At 37.2% G+C, this 20,381-nt stretch overlaps 1 protein-coding gene across 1 annotated transcript in view; it reads right to left on the bottom strand.

Moving 5' to 3' along the window:
* Nucleotides 1–4,098: 4,098 nt before the first annotated feature.
* The window catches only part of LOC119793525 (alpha-1,6-mannosylglycoprotein 6-beta-N-acetylglucosaminyltransferase B-like), a 141,220-nt gene continuing 124,937 nt past the window's right edge, over nt 4,099–20,381 (bottom strand). Inside the window, exons 15-18 of the mRNA XM_038300727.1 lie at nt 14,985–15,101; nt 12,136–12,210; nt 5,308–5,570; nt 4,099–4,784 (exon numbers count right to left, since the gene is read on the bottom strand). Coding sequence (XP_038156655.1) covers nt 4,586–4,784; nt 5,308–5,570; nt 12,136–12,210; nt 14,985–15,101 — 654 coding nt within the window. The 3' untranslated portion in view covers nt 4,099–4,585. The remainder of the gene's footprint in view (nt 4,785–5,307; nt 5,571–12,135; nt 12,211–14,984; nt 15,102–20,381) is intronic.

The following is a 20,381-nucleotide window of genomic DNA, read 5'->3' as shown; positions in this document are numbered from 1 at the left end:
ATGTGTTGCTTTCAATTTGGATCAATATGTCTGTCACGCCTGCATTCCTTAGTGTTTTTTTCTTGTAGTTGTTTAGCAGAGAACATTTTTCCAAAGGCGATCTGACAGTCCCTTTGGATACATTATTAGCCTTGTCAAACATGATTTCAATCTGTTGGCTTTACAACCTCCTTATACATGTTATTGCCAAAGTTTAAAAATATGAATAGAAAACCATCTGCATTCAAATACAATGCTGTACTTTTAGACAGATAACATGAAGAGGGTAAAGGAATTAGTTTAAGTGATTCAATGACAAAATATCTGTGGACTGTAACTTAACTAAAGATCTTCAATCAAATAAATAAATGTACAACGAATAGGTTAAATATATGGTATACAATATTAATAATTAATTTATTTTGTTTGTATAGCTTTGATTAAAAATCTATTTTTATGATTTGACTCTTGTGGATTTAGATATTTCAGAACAAACTAGGGTAATAGAAGATGGTGTTTCTCAACTAGAGTGTGTGGTAAATATATTTCAACAGTCCACCCTCCTAGCAAAAAGACTGAGCTCAAGTCAGAGCAAACACTGAAAGGAAATCTAAAAACCAGCGCTGCATAACAGAAGTACTCCAGACCACAAGGTGGAGATAATAAGCTATATAAAGGTATGTTTTCCATTAAATCTGTCTTAAAGCTACAGTGTGTAATAATTACAGGGATATAAAGTCAGAAATTTAATATATTATACATAACTATGTTATTTATCATCACCTATGAGCTCAGCCATTTAACCATAATATTTGCGTTGCCTAAGAATTCGTTATTTATAATTACATAGGAGCGGGTCTCGCAGCCATGGAGGCTGACATCTTTGTGCTACGGCAAGCGCAGAGGCAACAAACTAGCGATTGCGAGATCGCCCATTACGCTCGAAAATAACTACGGCAAGTTGAGAGAGATTAACTGAGACGGTACTGAACAGTAGATGGCAGTACTATGCCTGAGAAGCGTTTAGTCTGCCTGAAACCAAAGAAGAAGAAGAAGCAGGTATACTGCGCCTCAGTAACAAGAAAGGTGAACAAGGCGGCAGGCGTGAGTGACTTTGCAAACTGTTTGGCACTGTGTGGCCAAACATCAGACGAATGGAGGATCATGCCTACTCTGTATCACAACGAAAAGCGGCGGGCACCGAACCCCCGTCATCTAAGAAGCGGAAACACGACGAGAATAAACGCAAGCGTGACAAGAAACGACAAAAAACACGGATCAACATTGGCACGGCATTTACACGATGGAAGTCACTGATGGAGGAAAAAGGTTTTCAAAGTGACGCTCAAGTTGCCAGTTTTCTCTTGGACAGGTAATTAATCCTACACACACAATTGTCTAATATCACTGCAGTTTTTGGAGTACAGAATGCTCAGACCTGTCTAAAACAATAACATGCTGCGTGATGATGCTGTTACTCTCCAGTATACTTATTCAGCAACGTCCCTGACGTTTCACAGGTAATGATTCAGTAATTTTCTGTAAAATAATTTTCTGGATATATACCTCGGTTACTTCTCTCCGGCTCCTTTGGAGATCTTCAAGCCTTTCTTCCTCTGCTCTCACCCCGCTGGCTCCCCTCCCTCGCCTGGCCCTAGCTGCACGCCCACCCCGGCCTCTCTGTCCTCGCCCTCTTCCTCGCCTTGTAACCCCCGTGCCACAAACAAGACTTGGACTCTGTAAACGGGGAATATATATTCTTCCAGCGAACACAATCTTGCTGTTAAACTAATGACTACAATTCCTTCGTCTGTTTATATCACCATGCAAAGCAGCTCACCAAAACGTCACAACGATGTAGAAAAAATAACGGGTATATTTATTATCTAAAGTCTACATGAAATCTATACCCTATACAGACTAATGAAATACTATCTGTAAAATTATCTATGTAAACAAACCTCATCACTTGAGAAGGTAGGTGATTCCGACGTCGTGGAAGACATTTTGTCCCCTAACGCTTGCCGTACTGTTGGGGGGGAGAAGCGGTGGGGGGGAGACGTTCATTTTGCTGCAGTCTGCAGTCTGGACGTTAGATGTCGCTGAAAATTACACACTGTAGCTTTAAACGACCAATCTCTCTTAGTATCCCATTCATGCCTCTGGTATCTAATGTGTTGATATGTTTTTCTTTGCATGTTTTGTGCATCAGTCTGGTTTTTATGTTTGCAGTACTTTTTGAATTTGTTAATTCAAGTATTTGCACAGCATTTGCTTAACACCTCAGCCACAGTTCTTTTGTCTTTTTTTCAACAAATCCCACACTCCACCATTCCACAAAAAACAGGAAACAGAGAAAGTGTTGGAGCGATCACAGGGTCAAAACACTATTTGTTTATATCCAACTCTTTCCTTTCTTCAGCATACATATTCAATGAAACATATTGGATTTTTATATATCTACTTTCTATCTTCTGGCTGTAAAGAAATATATTCTTCCAGCTCTAATTAAATAGAGGTCCCTCTGCTAATACACATGGAAAAGGTCACTGAAGGATAAAGTAATGCCACAGTGGGGAGAATTACACAAATTGATTATGGATGAAAAAGCCAATATCCAACATTTATATATCAAAAAGGGCTTTTGACATAGATTAGATTTTTGGTTATCAAAATGCAACTTTTCTCCTTTTGTCTTTTAAATTATAAGCCATGGCCAAGCAACAGAATATATTGGACAGAACTCACTTTACCTAATAATCTCTACAAAATGAGAATCTCTTTATATTGATTCAGAATCCCAGCTTATGTCAATATTATGGTATATCTCCCATCAGTTCCAGCCTCGCTGGGAGTTCACTGCTCTGCTTTTCAGATGCACATTGTTTACACACCGGAACAGGTCATTGGACTGGAGGCGCTTTAGCTGCAAGAAGCTGACAGCTCACCCACCTAAAAAAAAAAAAAAAAAAAGAAAAAAAAAAAAAATCAGCAAATAGACTGAAACATTGCTGCTTCATAAGTGCAGGTTTGTGCATCTAAAATTGTCATTTGTAAAAATGAAATAAATAAACACATTTTGATTCAGAGATCCATCCATCCATCCATCCATTATCTGACACGCTTGTCCCAATTGGGGTCGCGAGGGGTGCTGGTGCCTATCTACAGCTGTCAATGGGCGAGAGGCGGGGTAAACCCTGGACAGGTTGCCAGTCCATCGCAGTGATTCAGAGATATTACTGATTATTTTTAAGGTCATCTAGAGGTCAAATATCCCCCCATAGAGCTCCGAATTGAATATAAATTATCTACTTCTCCATTACTACTGTATTTCAGCAGGTAAAACTGTTTTATTTAAGATAGAATAATTTTCTAATTTCAGCTGATGATGTCACCATCCGACCAGACATTAGCCTTGAGCTAATTTCCTCATATAAAAGTATTGCATAACATCACATGTCATTCCTGTGCTGGTATTGAATGTAACAGTAGGCTTGTTTACCTTATTTAGTGGTTGAAATGATTGTTTAATATTTATTAAACAATCAGCCTCCCAGACCCTTCAGTTTGGACCTGCCGTTACCCCTGGCAACACCATAGCATTTCCCGTCAAGGTCTTGTTGTCGGTGAATCACATTAAAGGACAGGTGAAACTTAACTTAAAGGAATGCTGCTAAATTGTTCTCTGTGAACAACTTTTGAATCGGCTTGGGAAAAACATTTTTTTTTTTTTTTTTTGGAAAAGCCCCAGAATCAGAAAAAAAGAGTCCACTTTGATTCATCCAGAGCTGATGGTGGAATTTAGCAGGACTTTCTTGTGAATCCATGCTGGGTAGTGGGCAGCGACTGACCAGGGGCTTTGCTGGAGTTAAGGGAGGATGATGAACAATCCCTCTAGGGCTAAATTAGAACAGCTTTTTTTAAAGCCACCTATAAACCTCTTGAGAGCATTCATTATTTCTACCTTTGTTAACATTATTATTATTATTATTTCTCTGTATTCCATTTTAACTGAAAAAAGCTTTTCCTATACCCAGCCCCTGATTAGTTGCCGCTTCATTATTTCATGAAAAAGTTCAGATTTTTCTACTTCAGCAGTCAGTAAAAGTGGATAAAAACTTTGCTCTTCGGTTTATTAAACTTCACCTTCTATATGTACAAATGTTTTTTTCCACAGGACACATAAAATAGTACATCTTTAAATAATGTCTTTGGGAGTGTCTGCGGACATATCCAGCCCCGGTAATGGTACAGTGATGGTTGAAACAAACACACATTTACAAGAGCTTAAAAAAAAAGCAAAAAACAATCGTTTTTGATTTTTTTTTTCTGTACGAAGTCATTGAGAAGGACATATTTTCTTTTTCATAGGGCCTGTTAGTTCTGTAACAAGATGAATATTTGAAAGCATTTATTTCAAAAACTCAATCATGCAGTTCCCTGAGGTCAATGAAACTATTAGCAGCAAGTCTGAGGACAGTGACAAGTGAGCCATGTTGCTATTTTAGCAGTGCAGCTCTTTCACTTCAGTGTTTCTTTTAAAATGACATTTTAGATCTTAATAAGCATGATTTAAAAAAGCTCCCTGAACTGGGCCATCCTTTGGTCATAAGCAGTCCCTGCACAATGCAACCTGTCCTTTTTGGTAGTCCCTACATGGGCAAAGGCGTTGGTATTTGCGACTAGAACCAGCACAGCTAAACAATAGAGGATCGTGCTGTAGGCTGCATTCAGCATGCTCTGCAGAGAAGGCAGGAAAGAGGTGGTTCATCTCAGATTCTACTCCTTCACATTGGAGGTCCAACCTGGGCAGAGACGGAAAAAGATAAATGAAAATTCTTTAATATATTTGACATTAATGCCTGCACAAACGCCTTAGGAGATCCATGATTATTTGACATACATATTTATTATTTATGTTACAGTGCTTCTTTCACTCTCAGGCAGAAAGGAAATTCTAACCTGTTGGGTTGAGCTGAGAGCATTTTCCCTTTGGATTTGATTTTAAAAGTACATGTTCAAATGAGGCATGAAACCATTTTCTGTGTTTTGTTTTAGAAATTTGTTTTGTTTGCTGTTTTAGATCTATGAGATTAATTGAGAAATGGGTTAAAAAGAAAACATATATCTAACCTAATGTTTTAAATCATGCTTTAAAGAAATGTTTGCATTATTTCCTTATTTATATCACCCAATCTAATTATTTCATGCCCTTGGTAAAGGGGGTACCTTATAGCATTTCCTTATAAGTTAAATGTGGTAAAATGTTCCTCAAATCTCTATATATTTTTCATAAACTATCCAAATAGCAAAGAAAAAACATCTTACGCGCTGAATGCTTCTTTGATGTTGATAAAACGATACAAGGCAGGTTCACAGATTAGTCCTTCACTCTGGCATGCTTCCACGCATGACTGGCCTTGTAGTGATGTCAAAAGCCGGAGTGCAGTGAGAGGAGGCCATGATGGGAAAGAGCTGGCATTGGAGCCCCATGTAAGCATTTTTGAGTTAGGCAAAGGGAGGAAGGGCCCTTTGAGCAAATCCCACGATGTGTTTACTGGAGGAAAGGGAACCTCGGGTGAGCAAAAGTCCTGCAGATTCAAAGATTCACAAATCACAAAAAAAATTCTTGTTGAATACAGTAACGTCTCAAAGAAATAAAAAATGTAATGTAACATTTTTTTTTTTTACAGTGAAACAGTTTCAATACAGTTTGCATCACTGGAGTTAGCATCACTGCAAACAAGGAGCCCTAACATAGGTAGGCAAAAAAACAAAAGAGCCTGCCATAAGTGTGTGGTTGTGGGAGATCTAAAGGCAGATGTGCAAACCATTTCAGTTCAGCCCTATTAAAAACACAGAATTTTGTGCAACTAGCAATTTAATACTAATACACCCACCCACCCCTGCAGTCACGATTTAAAGGATGTGTAAGAGGCGACCTTAAAATGTCCCCCTTTTGCCTGATGGTCCTCTGTTGGTGGATGTATCGACATGAAGGTACATTCTTCAATAGATATGACACTGCACACACAGCTTTGTTTTCATGACATTGACTTCCAACCATTCTATAGTTATGTTTACCCTAAACATAACTATTATCAACACATATCTATATCTATATCTATATCTATATCTATATCTATATATATATATATATATATATATATATATATATATATATATATATATATATATATATATATATATATATATATATATATATATATATATATATATATATATATATATATGTATATATATATATATATATATATATATATATATATACATATATATATATTTTTTTTTTTTTTTTTTTTTTTTTATATACTCTAATAATCCCAGAGGGAAATTACTTCTCTGCATTTAACCCATCCCCTTGGGGAGCAGTGGGCTGCCATTGTGAGGCGCCCGGGGAGCAGAGTGAGGTTAAGGGTCTTGCTCTGGGAGCCAGAATGGCAGTCTGTGGGAGTGGGGGATAAAACTCACAATCTCAGGATTCAAAGCCCTATGCCCTAACCACTAGGCCGCCACTCCCGCCAATGGGAGTATATATATGGTATATGGGTACCAGTTGAATGTTCCTATATGTACTTGTAAGTCCCCTACATGCAGGTAAAACACGTCCACCCACACACACCGAATCTTGGTTCTTTAAAGGCTCTGTGATGGCTGTACTCTGGTTTCTGTTAATATTCAATTCATTTATTTTTGTAAACATGCCACAATTTTAAATTTCAGTCATTGTGCTATTATTTTGGTTTATTTGCATAAAGACTGTCTGCAGTCCTGCTGAATTATTCTGCTGGCCTGCACGGACATCTTATTCCCCACTGATGTTATTCTACAACATTTTTCCTGACCTTCAAAATATATTAAAAATGCTTACAGAAAGTATGTCCTTTTCTATACTTGGTTGAGCTCCTGTTGCATGAATTCCGTGCACGTGGTATGGGGTAATTGTCCTGTTGCACTGTATAATGAAAGCCCACATAGCTTTGAAAGCGTCCTTCGGATCCCTTTGTGTGACTTTTTTAGGGTCTGGCCTTTCATGTTTTGAATTACATAGATTTATGTCCATAGATTTGCTATTGGGTTCAGGTCAGGAAAATCTGCTGGTCAGTCAAGAAGAGGAACTCAATGGTGATTGAACCAACTTGACAGCTTGGGCAGATACAAAGTCCTTGTAGAAAATAAAACCAGCATCCATATAGTCAGCAGAGGAAATCATGAAATACTCTAGAATTTCCTGGTAGATAAAAATATTGATTGTGGAATCAGAAAACACAGGGGATCAACACCAGAAAATGACATGGTATGCCCAACCGTTACTGACTCTGGAAGGCTCACAATGGACTTTAAGTAACATGGATTCTGATCTTGTCTTCGCTTACTACTGTGGTTCATACTAATGAGCACTGCAGTTCTATCTGTTGCTGGTGAACCTTCACCTACCACACTTCTTCCTTTAATCATTTTTTCTGTAAATACAGAACTTGGTCAACAACCAGCTGACCTTTTATGGTCCTTTTTCCCCCCTTTTGAGGGGTTTCAATGATTAAAGTTCTCAAAGAAACCATTTGCATTTGTCTATGAAATAAAATCCCAGTTCAACAATGAAAGATTATGGTTGTAACTTGATAAAGTGTAGAAAAAAAAAAGCAGAGGAAAAACTTTTGCAAGACAGACTTCTCCAATGAGGTAGCGACAGGTGGGTAAAACTGAGGTTCTCATAGAACCTGTTGTCATTTAAGCCTGCACTTAATCTATAAAATAAATCTGTATGATTTGTTCATAATTGCAAATCATTCTTACAATTAATGCTCAGTTTTAAATGTGACAAAAAAAGAAAGTACTAACTGTATCTGACAAGTTCTGACAATTTACATGGAGCAAAACATTTTTCCGAATAACAAATAAGACGTTGAGGCTGAACTCTACTGCAGTGAGTCACTAGATTAGATTCCCCCCCCTAGCTGGGCCTATTAATAAAACCCAGGTAATAACATCTCTCTGACATGTCCCTCTGGCCTCTGGACCCGTTTATTAAACAAGCTCCCATGCCCACAGGCAATAACCAAGCTTCCAATCTCACAATCTCTGCTGCACCTACTTTCCTAAACACAGGTGACATTGTTGATCCCTCTTCTTTGCATGTACATGAAAAAGTACAAGGCACAGAAAGGATTGCAACTGCAAATCTTAATTTATACATTTGGAAATGTGTGGAGTTTCATTTTCTTTTCTTTTTTTTACCTGTGATCTTACAGTAATAATTTTTTTCAATACCTGACTTCCCTCTCTCAAGGTTACCTTTTCAAGCCTAAAATCTTGTGAAAATTATGATAATGGGAGATTTTAATATTTTAAAGCAGTTACCCTTTGATCAGCATGCAATTGCTAGTTTTGATAGATTTGTTCTTGAGAAACTCTATAGGTGTATTATTCAATTATTATTTATTTATTAGGATTGGTCACAGGCAATATCATTACTATGTTGTATACAACAAGTTTTTGTTTGTTTTTCTGGACAAACGTAGCACTGAGACAATCTAAAACAAGCCCAAAGTACCATTTCATCCCACCGTCATTTTTGGTTTAGATAACTTTTAAATAAAGCATTATATTCAGTTATGTCTCCAGCATCAAAATATTATTAAAAAGGCCTCATGTGAGTTGCTTATCCATATTAAAGAATCACCGTGCTGCTATAAGACTCTCTGGCGTGATCATTGAAGTTGGACTGTAGCTCTGCCAATGAAAAGGGAAGAGCAGATGCTTTGCAGTGACATGACAAGGTAGATAGGTTCAGGGAAAATACTAAAGGATGTGTAAAAATAAGCTGGGGTTAGAACATTTGTGGCTGACCATTAAATCCTAAAATTCAAATATTTCGAAATATATTTTTTACATGTGCAAGATAAATATTTAATCAATAATGACTAGTAAAGTTTTTTTGTTCCTCGATGGATTGGTCACGTATTTCCGTCCTAGGGTGCAGAAATCCTTAAAAGTTGTACATGTGCAGTAGCTCCTCTTCAATGCAAAAGATAGGATAATCCGGGGCACAGCTCTCCCGTGCCCAGAGCTGAACGCAGCTTTATTTGCACACCACCTCACGTCATAGCGTTGACGTCACAGTTGTTTGTTATAAGGTACGGCTGATTGACTGGTTTATATAATTATTTAGCAATGAGGCTTGGCTAACTGCATGCAGCAAGGCTGAAATTTTATTCTGCTTTCCCTGCCTCCTTTTTCAAATATCTGGATCTGACCCAGCATGTATTACGATAGGTGTTACTGATTTAAAGCACTTTTCAGAAAGTTTTTTAAAGTTGTTATTTTGTTGTTGGCTTTCATGTAAATATACTGGTGTGATAACTTAGTATACATTTCATTAGTTTTTGGTATAAGTCTATTTTGAAGTTATAGCCCCCCTGTAGAAAACCCCACCAGCCACCACTGGGTTAAAATTGATAAAGGTTACATTGTGAGAAAAGACAAAATGTGAAAAAAAAATGGAAGAAGGAAAAGGGACAGGGCTCTGACTTGAAATCTGCAATTTAGGTTTGTGACCTCAGTCAGTCACAGTTAGCGTTAGCATGTTGGATTTAGTTCTGACCAAAAAAAATGGCTACAAGGTACAGCGGAGGGTAAAATATAACTTTCAGCTGTGAGAGCAAATGCTTTTGAAAGAGTAACATGACATGGCTTAAGGTTTATGTTTGTAAATATCATTTAAATATAATGATTTTTGGACGGATGTAAATAATTCAGCTGTAAATGATTGATCAATGCATCTCTCTGTTATAGTGGAGCTTAAAGAGTGCACAATGGGAAACAGTGACAAGGCTTACATTGCTTTCAGCTAGCAACTCAAAAGAAGGCAACAGGTGACTCGGGCTGTGAGGAAGAAAGATTAGTGATGAAACAAAAAATTTCTCATTAAATAGAAATTTAGACCAACAACTCAGTGTACACGTGAATGTAACAGGAGAGAAAAAAACTGTGAAGAGGGAACACATTATAAATGACTAATCCTTTCAACATTTCTCAGAACACATGCTGAAATAAATACACTTATCCCAAAAAAACGACTAAATATATTCTACCATTAACTTTGTAAGAAAGAATCATCCTTTGTGTTTTTTCACAGTCAGGTGCATCAGAAAATGAAGGATCTGAGTGTTCCCACTGGCTGGCATGTATTCAACATTGATCAATGCAATATCCAAAAAACAGTTCAGACAAAACATTTATCCATCTCTAATGAAAAAAACCAATACAATTCCAATAAGAACTCCAGCTGTCTATGGGCGAGACGCAGGGTACACCCTGGACAGGTCGCCAGTCCATCGCAGGTCAACACAGAGACAAACAGGACAAACAACCATTCATGCACACACTCACACCTAAGGAGAATTTAGACAAGTCAATTAACCTAACAGTCATGATTTTGGACTGTGGGAGGAAGCTGGAGTACCCGAAGAGAGCCCACGCATGCTCAGGGAGAACATGCAAACTCCCTGAAGAAAGACCCCGGGCCGGGAATCGAATCCAGAACCTTACACGATACACCACATGACATAAAATATGGAGTATCAGTATTTACAAAAGTGTTAACAATTGTCTGAGGAGCACAACTGCTGCAGCTCTTAAAGCTCTTAAGAACATAGTTGTCAATTTTAGTAAGTAAAAAGTATCTAAACTACAATAGTGCTCTTCCAATTAACTGCATTTACAAGGAGTACTCCACCTCTATATTGGTAGATTTGTGTCTTTATTAAAAAAGAAAATTATCAAACAAAGAAAGTTCAAATGAAAAAACAAACACACAAAAAAAAATGTTGAAGGGATTTTTTTTTTAAGTTTAAAACCTTATGGAGTGGTTTTTATTTTTAGACACAAACATCCCACAGTGGGTAGCAGAGCAACACAGGTCTAGAGTTCCATACCAGACAAGACCCCAGGTTTAGACTGCGCAAGGAGGCCACAATTCAGCACATAACCACAGGGTGTAAGAAGCTGGCAGGGAAAGCTTACATGGAGAGCCATAACCAAGTGGCTGGAATAGTGCACAGGAACATCAGTGAAGATTAAGGGCTGGAAACCCCAAGGTCAAAGTGGGAAACACCTCCAAAGATGATAGAGAATGACTGAGCCAAGATCCTGTGGGACTTACAGATACAGACATACTGAATGGTAATGGCAAACCAACTGGACATTGTGGTGGTGGACAAAAAGCAGGGGAAAATAGCAATACCAAGTGACTGCAACATCAGGAAAAAGGAATATGAGAAACTAGAGAAATACCAGAGGCTCAGTGAACAGCTGGAGAAAACGTGTAAGGTCAAGGCATCAGTTGTGCCCGTAGTCATTTGGGCACTCGGGGCAGTGACCCCCAAACTTGAGGAGTGGTTATAGCAGATCTCTTGAAATACATCAAACATCTCGGTCCAGAAAAGTGCAGTTCTAGGAACAGCAAAGATACTGCGAGAACCCTCACTCTCCCAGGCCTATGGTAGAGAACCAGAGTTTGGAAGAAACAAAGGGAGACCGCCCGCGGTGGGTGAGGAAGAGTTTTTTTTTTTTTTTGTCCATCCATTATCTTCTGATCTGTCAGGTTCATCCTCAATATCTCCAGCAGCCCATGGGCCAAACTAGGGATACACTTAAGACAGGTTGCAAGATGCAAGTCTGTTGCAGGTTCACACAGCGACACACAACCCTGAACACCCACACATCTGAGGACAATTTAGCGATACAAATTGACCTAACAGTCATGTTTTTGGACTGTGGGACGAAACCGGAGTACCCGTAGAGAACCCAGCATACACAGAGGGAACATGCATACCCAGTACAGAAAGACCCTGGGTCGAGGCCAACTTCATCATTTTCCAGTGTTTCATGTCATAAACAATGTATTTACAGAAACATCTAAATCAACATCAAAGTTAGGTTTCCTAAGGGGTCTTCCTGCATTTTTCACCTCAAAGCACCGTTTAATGTGTTCTGGCAATATTGCAGATTTTTAAATCAAACAGGGATTTACATAGAAAAGCATATGGATGTAGAATATAAAAACAGCCCTCTTGCTCTTGGCGTATAGGTGTATAATCTGGACCCCAAACCATCATGATGCTGAATACCCACCTGATTCTGAATATAGGCATGAACCCTTTCAAGCATTCCTTCACATGTATATTCATAGGGCAGGAATGGCTCCACCTGCAGAAAATTGATGATGATGAAGAAGAAACAGAGGAAGTCAGTGTGTTGTTGGTATGTATCTGCATGTTTAGAGCTAAACCATTGTAATTACAGCAGCTGAGCATCTACTAGTTAATCCCAGCTGACATATTCATTAGTGTAATTGTAGGAGACTTAAATCATGCCACAAGTTTCACATAAAAATCAATGACCTAATACATCAAAGGTGGCAGTCTTGAAAATTAATTTCATTATTATATTTGGCGATGACTACATCAATAAATCATACAATGGATTAAAGATCCTGGAGCACGAGGGCGTTTTAATACAATCTGGACCATGCTTGTGCTTTTATTGGGGGGGGGCTTTTGACGTTTTTGGGTTCTGCTGGTAGAAAATGGTTTGAAATTTTCTGAGATGCTAATCGGTTAAACTTTTTTTTTCTCTGTTTGATACACTTGACTGAGAGGATTCACAACACACTGGTGTCTTTGTAGACAGATGAACTACATTTGGAAGCTGTTGAAGTTTGATGAGATCAGGAATTATTTATTGAAATGATGAGCTATTTTGCCAGGTTCTCCTGTGGTAGTTTCTCACTTTAGATCCTCCTCATGGTAGCTAAACTACAACCTATAGTTCCGATCAGACCAACAGTGTTTTCCTTCATTTAAATTGATAAATGGTTCTTTTTAGTGTTCTGTTGCTTCTAGCTATCTCTTATTACATTATTTTATCCGAGTTAAATGAAATGTATCTGGCACCTCATCAGCTGTTCTCGGCTGCAATTTGCCTTTTGGGCATCTTTATATAATTGAAAGGAAGAAAAACAAATCATGTCTGGTCATTTGAATTTCTGTAAATAGAGCTTTTGTTTATGTAGGAAAGAATTGTGCAGTGGAGGAAATATTAATTTGATCTGCTTTTGATTTTGTAAGTTTACACCAAGAGTACTTACTAAAGCAGTTCTTCATTTTAATGGAGACAGAAATTGAAGAAATTGAGGGGGGAAATATATTACATCGGTTACTTGAATGATATTGTATGAAAAAGGGTATTTTACTCCCTAGAAGAAAAGCAACAAAATACCAGTACCAACACAACATGATGCTGCCCAACCTGTACTTCACAGTTGTGATGTTTTTATTTCTATTTTGTATATATCATTTTAATTGCTATTTCAAGCTAAACACTAAGATTTCAGTTTAATGAAGACAAAGGACATGTCTACTAAAAAAGAAATCCTACTTTCTAACTCAACGCACTTACATCTGTCTTTATGCTGGTGTCAGACTAACTGCTCCTTCCTTTCTAAGCAGCCTTTAAAACGTCAGAATTTATTTTATTCTAAATTATAAATAATTTGTAGAGACTTGAATGGAATTTTCAAGATAATTCTAATCTAGGCTTGATAATTTCTAAATGGTTTACATTAATTCACATTTATTTCTTGGATACAGCACCTCTGTCCTTTGTGAGTGGTGTTATACAGTAGATAGACACTTGCATATCACAGCTTAAACAGGTGAATGCGGCACTGTAAGGCATCTGGATAAAAGCTGCCATTAAGTATGCACCATACTCTTAGAGGTGTATTCTTGATCTCTTGCCTGATTTATTTTACGTTTTGCTCGAAAGCTAAAACACTGAAAACATTGTTTGAGATTTTATAAAATGTTTTTTTTTTCTTTACTACATTTTAAATTTTAAATCAAATGTTCCACCTTTGCTTTGCTAGCTTACTTTGCATACTGTGTGCAAGAGTTGATTTAGCACCATCCAAAGGTAACACAATCCACCTATCATCACAAAATAATTACCATGTCCACACAAAAGCAAAGTCTTACCAAGCAGACTAGTTGCTTGGCAACAGAGGCTGTGGGAACTTCTCCCATTGCTCATAGCCTATAAAAAGTCAAACGCAAAGCCCCTTGAGAACTTTGAGACCTTGGCATTTTGTTGGACCGAATGCAGGATGTGATGTGTTGACGATGATGCATTAAAGGCCTTAGTGGGTAGATTTTGTGATAGAGCCAGATAAGCTTTTTACATTGTTGACTAAAGTTGAAAGTGGCCAGCCTAATCAAAAAATCCCTCAAACCATAATAACCTTAATAAACCTTAAATATATACAAATCATAGCATTTTTTTGTATCTATGTTCAAATTTTATTTGTTTTTTTTATTCATTTTTACTAGCAACAAAACATAAGTGACACCTGATTCCTGTTTGGTTTTTGTGTTTAATAATATAATCTCCAGCCTGTGCTCTTCTGCCATTATTCATTTTGCATGTCGAGTATTGCAATATCTTCCCGTTGAATCAGCACTTTAAGGTGTCTAACAGGGTTACGACTTGTACTTTGTTTTGCCTCTATCAGCAGGAAACACCTGGCTGGTAGAAGTGCAGATGCGTTTCTGCACAACGAGAAGTTTGGCAGTGACTCTGGGTTGCTCTGGTGACAGATTGAGAACAGCGTGATTGATTCATTCAATGTAATGCAAACAACGCTCGCTGCCTGTGGGGCTAGCCTTCAGAAAGCTGCTGTGTAAAACCAGGTGTGGGCACAGTTTACCAGTGAAGCCACTCAATATCTGCAACAATTAGAAGCGAAGAGAGCAGAGAGGAAGCCAGCTAAGCAGTCTGTTATAATGTCAGCTGTCAAGATTAAGAGCAGGGTCAAAAAAGTAGGTCAAAGCAAGCTGAAAGAACTCATTACTCTCTCACAATGTGTGTTAATATGTAGCAGCATGCACTTTAGTTTAGGCAGAAAACACATGCAGTTAACGTACATCGATCTTCATGATCTCACGTATGGTTGCTTCAAATACTTCAGAGTTATTGAAGTCAATGGTGATGACATGCGGCCTGCCGATATACTCCTCTGCGTAGGGATGTTGAGAGGACACCTGTGACAGGCATAAAAAGGACTTTTTTAAAATCACAGTAAAAGTAATTTGTTCAGACTAAACTATGAAGTGTTCTTCTTAGTGGATTTTCTTATAGTCACATTTTGTCAGCTTATAGCCACAAACTTCAGTACCTTTTATTGGGATATTAATGTGATACACTAAGGCAGTAGCACAAACATTTGCAATGCATAAAAAAAAAAGCCTGTGTCAATTTTGCTATAAAAGGAAAAAAACTGAAACAAATTGTGTTCAGCCGAAACGAAAACTTTCACCTTGAGTCTCCCTCATGCTTATTACTGTAAAATGTGAGGGTAAGTTTCCACCACTTTTTAACATTATATACATATATTTTTAAGCTGAACATATATTTTTACCTTATCACACTTTGAAAAATACCTAATTCTCATTAAAACTTTATGGCTGCAAAAGGGTAATTTCAATTACATCTGTAATTGTGTTATGTGCAATTAACAGTCATGTTAGAGTCTTTCTAAATAAAAAGATCAGATTCAAATTTTAACTACTACTCTGCCATTTTAACACACATGCATACCCTAAGGGTTCTAGTCATATACTGTAGCTTGTGTTGTGTTGTCCTGCTGGAAGTTAAGCTTTTACCCGTGTCTGAGGTCCTCCAACATGTTTTTTTCCAGCATTGCAAAGGTTTTAGCTTCATCTGTCATCCTATTAACTCAGATTAGCTTAATGTGATACTGCAACCACCATGTTTCATCAGAGTAAGAGTTTTTTTTTTCAGAGAAAGGTTTAGTTGGTTTTCTTTCACACATTGTTTTGCATAGTAGTCTATTTTGTTTTAATGATGTCTGACCAGATAACTTCTAGCACTTGAGTGACAAACGTGACTTCCTTCGCTTTTCTTACTAAAGTTTATTTCTTTCTGGTTTTGTTATATACAAATCTTTGAAGGGAATGATTAATAATTAAAATGTTTATTGCCATGTTGAAGGGGTGATTGAATGAGTGTAGTAGTAAAGCACTGTGAAGTCCTTAAACTTAATAAAAACCTTTCCAAAATTAAGCCATTTAGCATGTTATCAATTCAGTTTCAATAGCAGTTAGTTTCACAAACTTTTTAATTTGGGCAAATCTAACACATTTTTTCCCAACAAAACACATTAATGTTTAGTTGTAATCGGAGGTAATGTGAAGTGGTCACTATTTTTGCAACAAATTTTACATGTAGAAAAGCAGGTATGATGAAACTTAAACAAACCATATTTTACCGGTAGTTATACTACTGTAGCAGAGCTTTCTCAGCCATCGGGTTCATAACAGCTTCTAAAACTGGGTAAATATATCCCCAGCACACTCATATAAGTTACAGCTCCTGATGCCCTTAGATAACTGCCTTAAGTAATGATTAAAAAAGTAGAGCTTTTGGAGGGTTGTTCATCTCAAGAATATATGTTCTATTTAACACAAGATAAATAAGCATTTATTGCTTCTGAACTTAATGAATGGAAAACATTTGAGCCAACTCCACATTTATTCAGACCGAATGTCTCACCAAGTTTCCCTTTGAGGTCAAACTGTAAAAACATAAGAAAAAAATGCAAAATACTGCAGTATAAACCAAAACACTGAAGTTAAAAATGTCTATGCAAAAAACCTTATAGGGACGTTTTAACAAGCTAAGCCTTTTGAATACACCGGGAAACATCTCTTTGTCTTTGCTTTTTTCCTCTTGCAACAACAATCAAAGAAGTGTTTTACAAAATACAACCTAAAGCAAGACCTGATTTGTTTATAACAAAAGACTATGTTATGATTCATGATAATGTGCATTAATAAAGCAAATCTCACCATATCCGTATGTATATTTTATGGAATAATTTGATATTAAGAACATTTGATCATTACATTATCCCTATGTACTCTGTAAAGAACAAACTCAGAAGTATAAAGAAAATAATGATCATTGTTTATAAAACTTAGCTCTTTGGTAGAGCTGGACTGGACTACAGGCAGTATAAGCAAATGGTAGGGGGACTGTAGGTCTGTTAGGGTGCACTGGGTGCATCAAGTTTTTTGTTTGTTTTCAAACAGTCTATAACTAACATGCTATATATAGTTTTATTTATTGAGTTTAACAAACCACTAGTCAAACGACACCTTGTCAGCAGTGCAGAGTATTCCAGTCGGTGTACCCTTCTACCAAGATACCAGACAGACAGACAACACAGAGAGTGCTTAGCTTTATCAAGCACCCAGTAGCAACCAACCCAACAGACACTTCCACACACACATCAACTGGCTGGCCATCACCTCAAAATGCCCTTCTTGAAAAAATATTTACCTAGCTTGGTTTGGGATAAATATTATTCAGATATACAGATATAGTAGTCGGTATGTAAATAATAATAACAATAAAAATGTAGGAGCTGGTATAATATTATCTAAAGCGAAATATAAGACTGTCTAGTTTCAATTTCCCAATAGTAATCTAATATTGTTCAGTCATACTTGTAATAGTTGAAAAGCTTCCATTGCAATGTATTTTGAGCTGCTATGATTAACCAAGGTCTACTCCTACTTTTTCTGTAAATATTGACAGAAGGCAGGCCTAATAAGGCTTATCATAAGTAAAACTTAAACCCATTAAATTCTTTTCAGAGGTGTTTTTTTTGTATCTTTGAAACCCAGACCAATTGGGGCTATAAAACATCTGTGTTTTATAGCTTCCTTGTTGATTCTTTCTGTGTTTAAATCATTTAGCTAAATTTCTAAGTGAGAAATAATGTTTATTGGACCTGAAATAAATTTCTGCCACCAGTAAATACTGCATTATTATTTTTGGGGTGGATTGTGGTTCTTGTCGGGAAGGGGATGATAAAACATATTTGTGTCTGGGGTGCTTAATTGGCAAGGCCTGACCCTTCTCTTTGGCTCTGCCCAATGAATAAGGAAAACTATCAAAAACAGTTATTACAATTTAGTCTTTATGTAGAATTGAGTTTTACTGCACTGAGCCTGAAAGTTGTATTTCATTCAAAACCATGGGTAATTAACCTTTTAATGTTTGTTAATATAATAATATACATGGAAGTAAAAGTTTGTATGCTTTGCTTAAAAATCAAACAGTTATAAAAATAAAGGATTATAAAAAGCAGGACTAAATATAAAAAGAATGAACTTAGAGTGAACTTAGAGGAATATGAGAGCAGCAGAATGGTGGCAGAGGTAGCTAATGCATCAGTAAGGCCATGTCAAAGATCTCTATCACCAGAATTCATTGCACCACATTCCAAAATGACTATGAAACTTGGCTGCATACAAATTATGAGGTCAAATTCATATATGGCAAGCAGAATAAAAAAGCTGCAGTTCATTTTCTGTTTTGTTCCAACTGAAGAAGTGAAGCTTGTTGGAGGATAGAGGTACATGGAAGAACTGTCAGGCAGCGGCACCAATAAAAAAAACAAAATATTTGTTCCCAAGATGTAAATAAAGTAGTAGCACACATTTCAAATGTCGGCTTTATGCAGATACAGTGCCATTTTTTAAACTTTATAAAGTATTACTAAGTTTTACATAAGTAGGTATGTTTTATTCAAAGATAATACACAGACATTTCTTCTTTGTTATTTTATATTGAGTAGCATGCCAGTGTTAAAAAAAGACCAGTTCGCAAAGGAGGTCAATGTGACATTTGTAACAGAAAATTCTTGCAGCAGACACTGTCTTTATGATGAAAAATTATGTGATTTAATTGGTTCTGCATCTAGAAATGCTTCTACCCGAAAGCGACATCCCAGACTCTACAGACCTCAGTTAGCATGATAAATGTTAAAGTTTATGACAGTTTAATTAGAAAAAAGGAGGAACAAGTATGACCTACTTTAGAAGGCTTTCATGAGGAGTATGTCTATTCTCCCTATACAAAAAATGTGCTGACATGTTTGCAAAGTTAGATCTTAAGAAACCACAAACATATCCTTTGAACAGATGAGACTAATATCAAGATGTGTGGATTTTATGTAAACCAAAATTCTACTGTAAATCAGCCGAGTGAGCTGAGCTAATTCAATTTAGCAAACACTCGGTATCTGTCTTACAGACAAATTCTGTAAAACTGTATTAAACCCTTTTGCAAAGTAAAATGTTAAACTAACTGAAGAGTCATTATAAATGGTTATAGTGCAAATTGAAAAGAAACGTTACTTCATTGTGGTCTGTTTTAGCAAAATTGAATAAACCTCAGCTAGAAGATTTTTGAGTTTTAGTTTACAGTGTTGTGAAAAAAACACACTCCCCACAACAGACTTAAGCAAGAACATCATGCTCTCCACACTGAAGGACCAGGGTTTCCTCTAAAAATAGGTTCTGCATTGTCCCTTCTTGTAAACAGTATTATTGTTATATTTTGTTTGCACCCTAGTCTGTCATCCAGAGTCCTTTCTATAAATCCACTCCTCAAATCCATAATCATTCCACTGGACTTCCTTCGACTGAAGATAAGATGAATGTCATAAAACAGTCCACTCAGTTTCTGACAACTGCAGTATTACCAGTCCATTGTCTGCAGATGAGGTGTTATTGTAATAAGTGTTCAAAGCTCTGTGCCATGTGTTGCTTCTGTACAGCTAACTACAGGATCAGATATTCATTATCAACATATTTTTCACAAATACACACACACCAACAAATATGCACACTTCTCTTCAGTTGTCCCCCCTCTGAACATAAACTACGGGCTTATCTACACTTGAAGACGCTTGCATCTGGGGCATCTAATTTACACACACAACAGCACACACACACATTATGCTCTTGCTATATGTAGTTTCAGTTCAATTCAATTCAATTCAAGTTTATTTATATAGCACCAATTCACAACACGTCATCTCAAGGATCTTTACAGTTCACAAGATCATACTTTCAGATTGATTTACAGTTTTCTATCTAAGGAAAACCAGTTGATTGCATCAACTCATTGACTCGGACGCAATCCCTCACACTAAGCATGCTCGTAGTGACAGTGGAGAGGAAAAACTCCCTTTTATTAGGAAGAAACCTCCAGCAGAACCAGGGTCAGTGTGAGCGGCCATCTGCCGAGGCCGACTGGGGTTCAAGGAGACAGAAGCAGAGAGACAAAAAGCGACTGTAAAACACGGCCTCGTCCAGGAGACACACAGCCAGGCAGACGAGCTCCGGGCCAACTCCCAAGTAAATGTATGAAGAGAGCACATCCAGCCAGTCACAGTCAAGAGCAGGGGTGGGCAAACTTTTTGACTTGAGGGCCAGAATGGGTTCTAA

The sequence above is a fragment of the Cyprinodon tularosa genome, unplaced genomic scaffold, assembly GCF_016077235.1.
Source record: "Cyprinodon tularosa strain WSP-4 unplaced genomic scaffold, ASM1607723v1 ctg454, whole genome shotgun sequence".
NCBI classification, from domain to species: Eukaryota; Metazoa; Chordata; class Actinopteri; order Cyprinodontiformes; family Cyprinodontidae; genus Cyprinodon; species Cyprinodon tularosa.
This window is presented reverse-complemented; position numbering and strand designations above follow the sequence as displayed.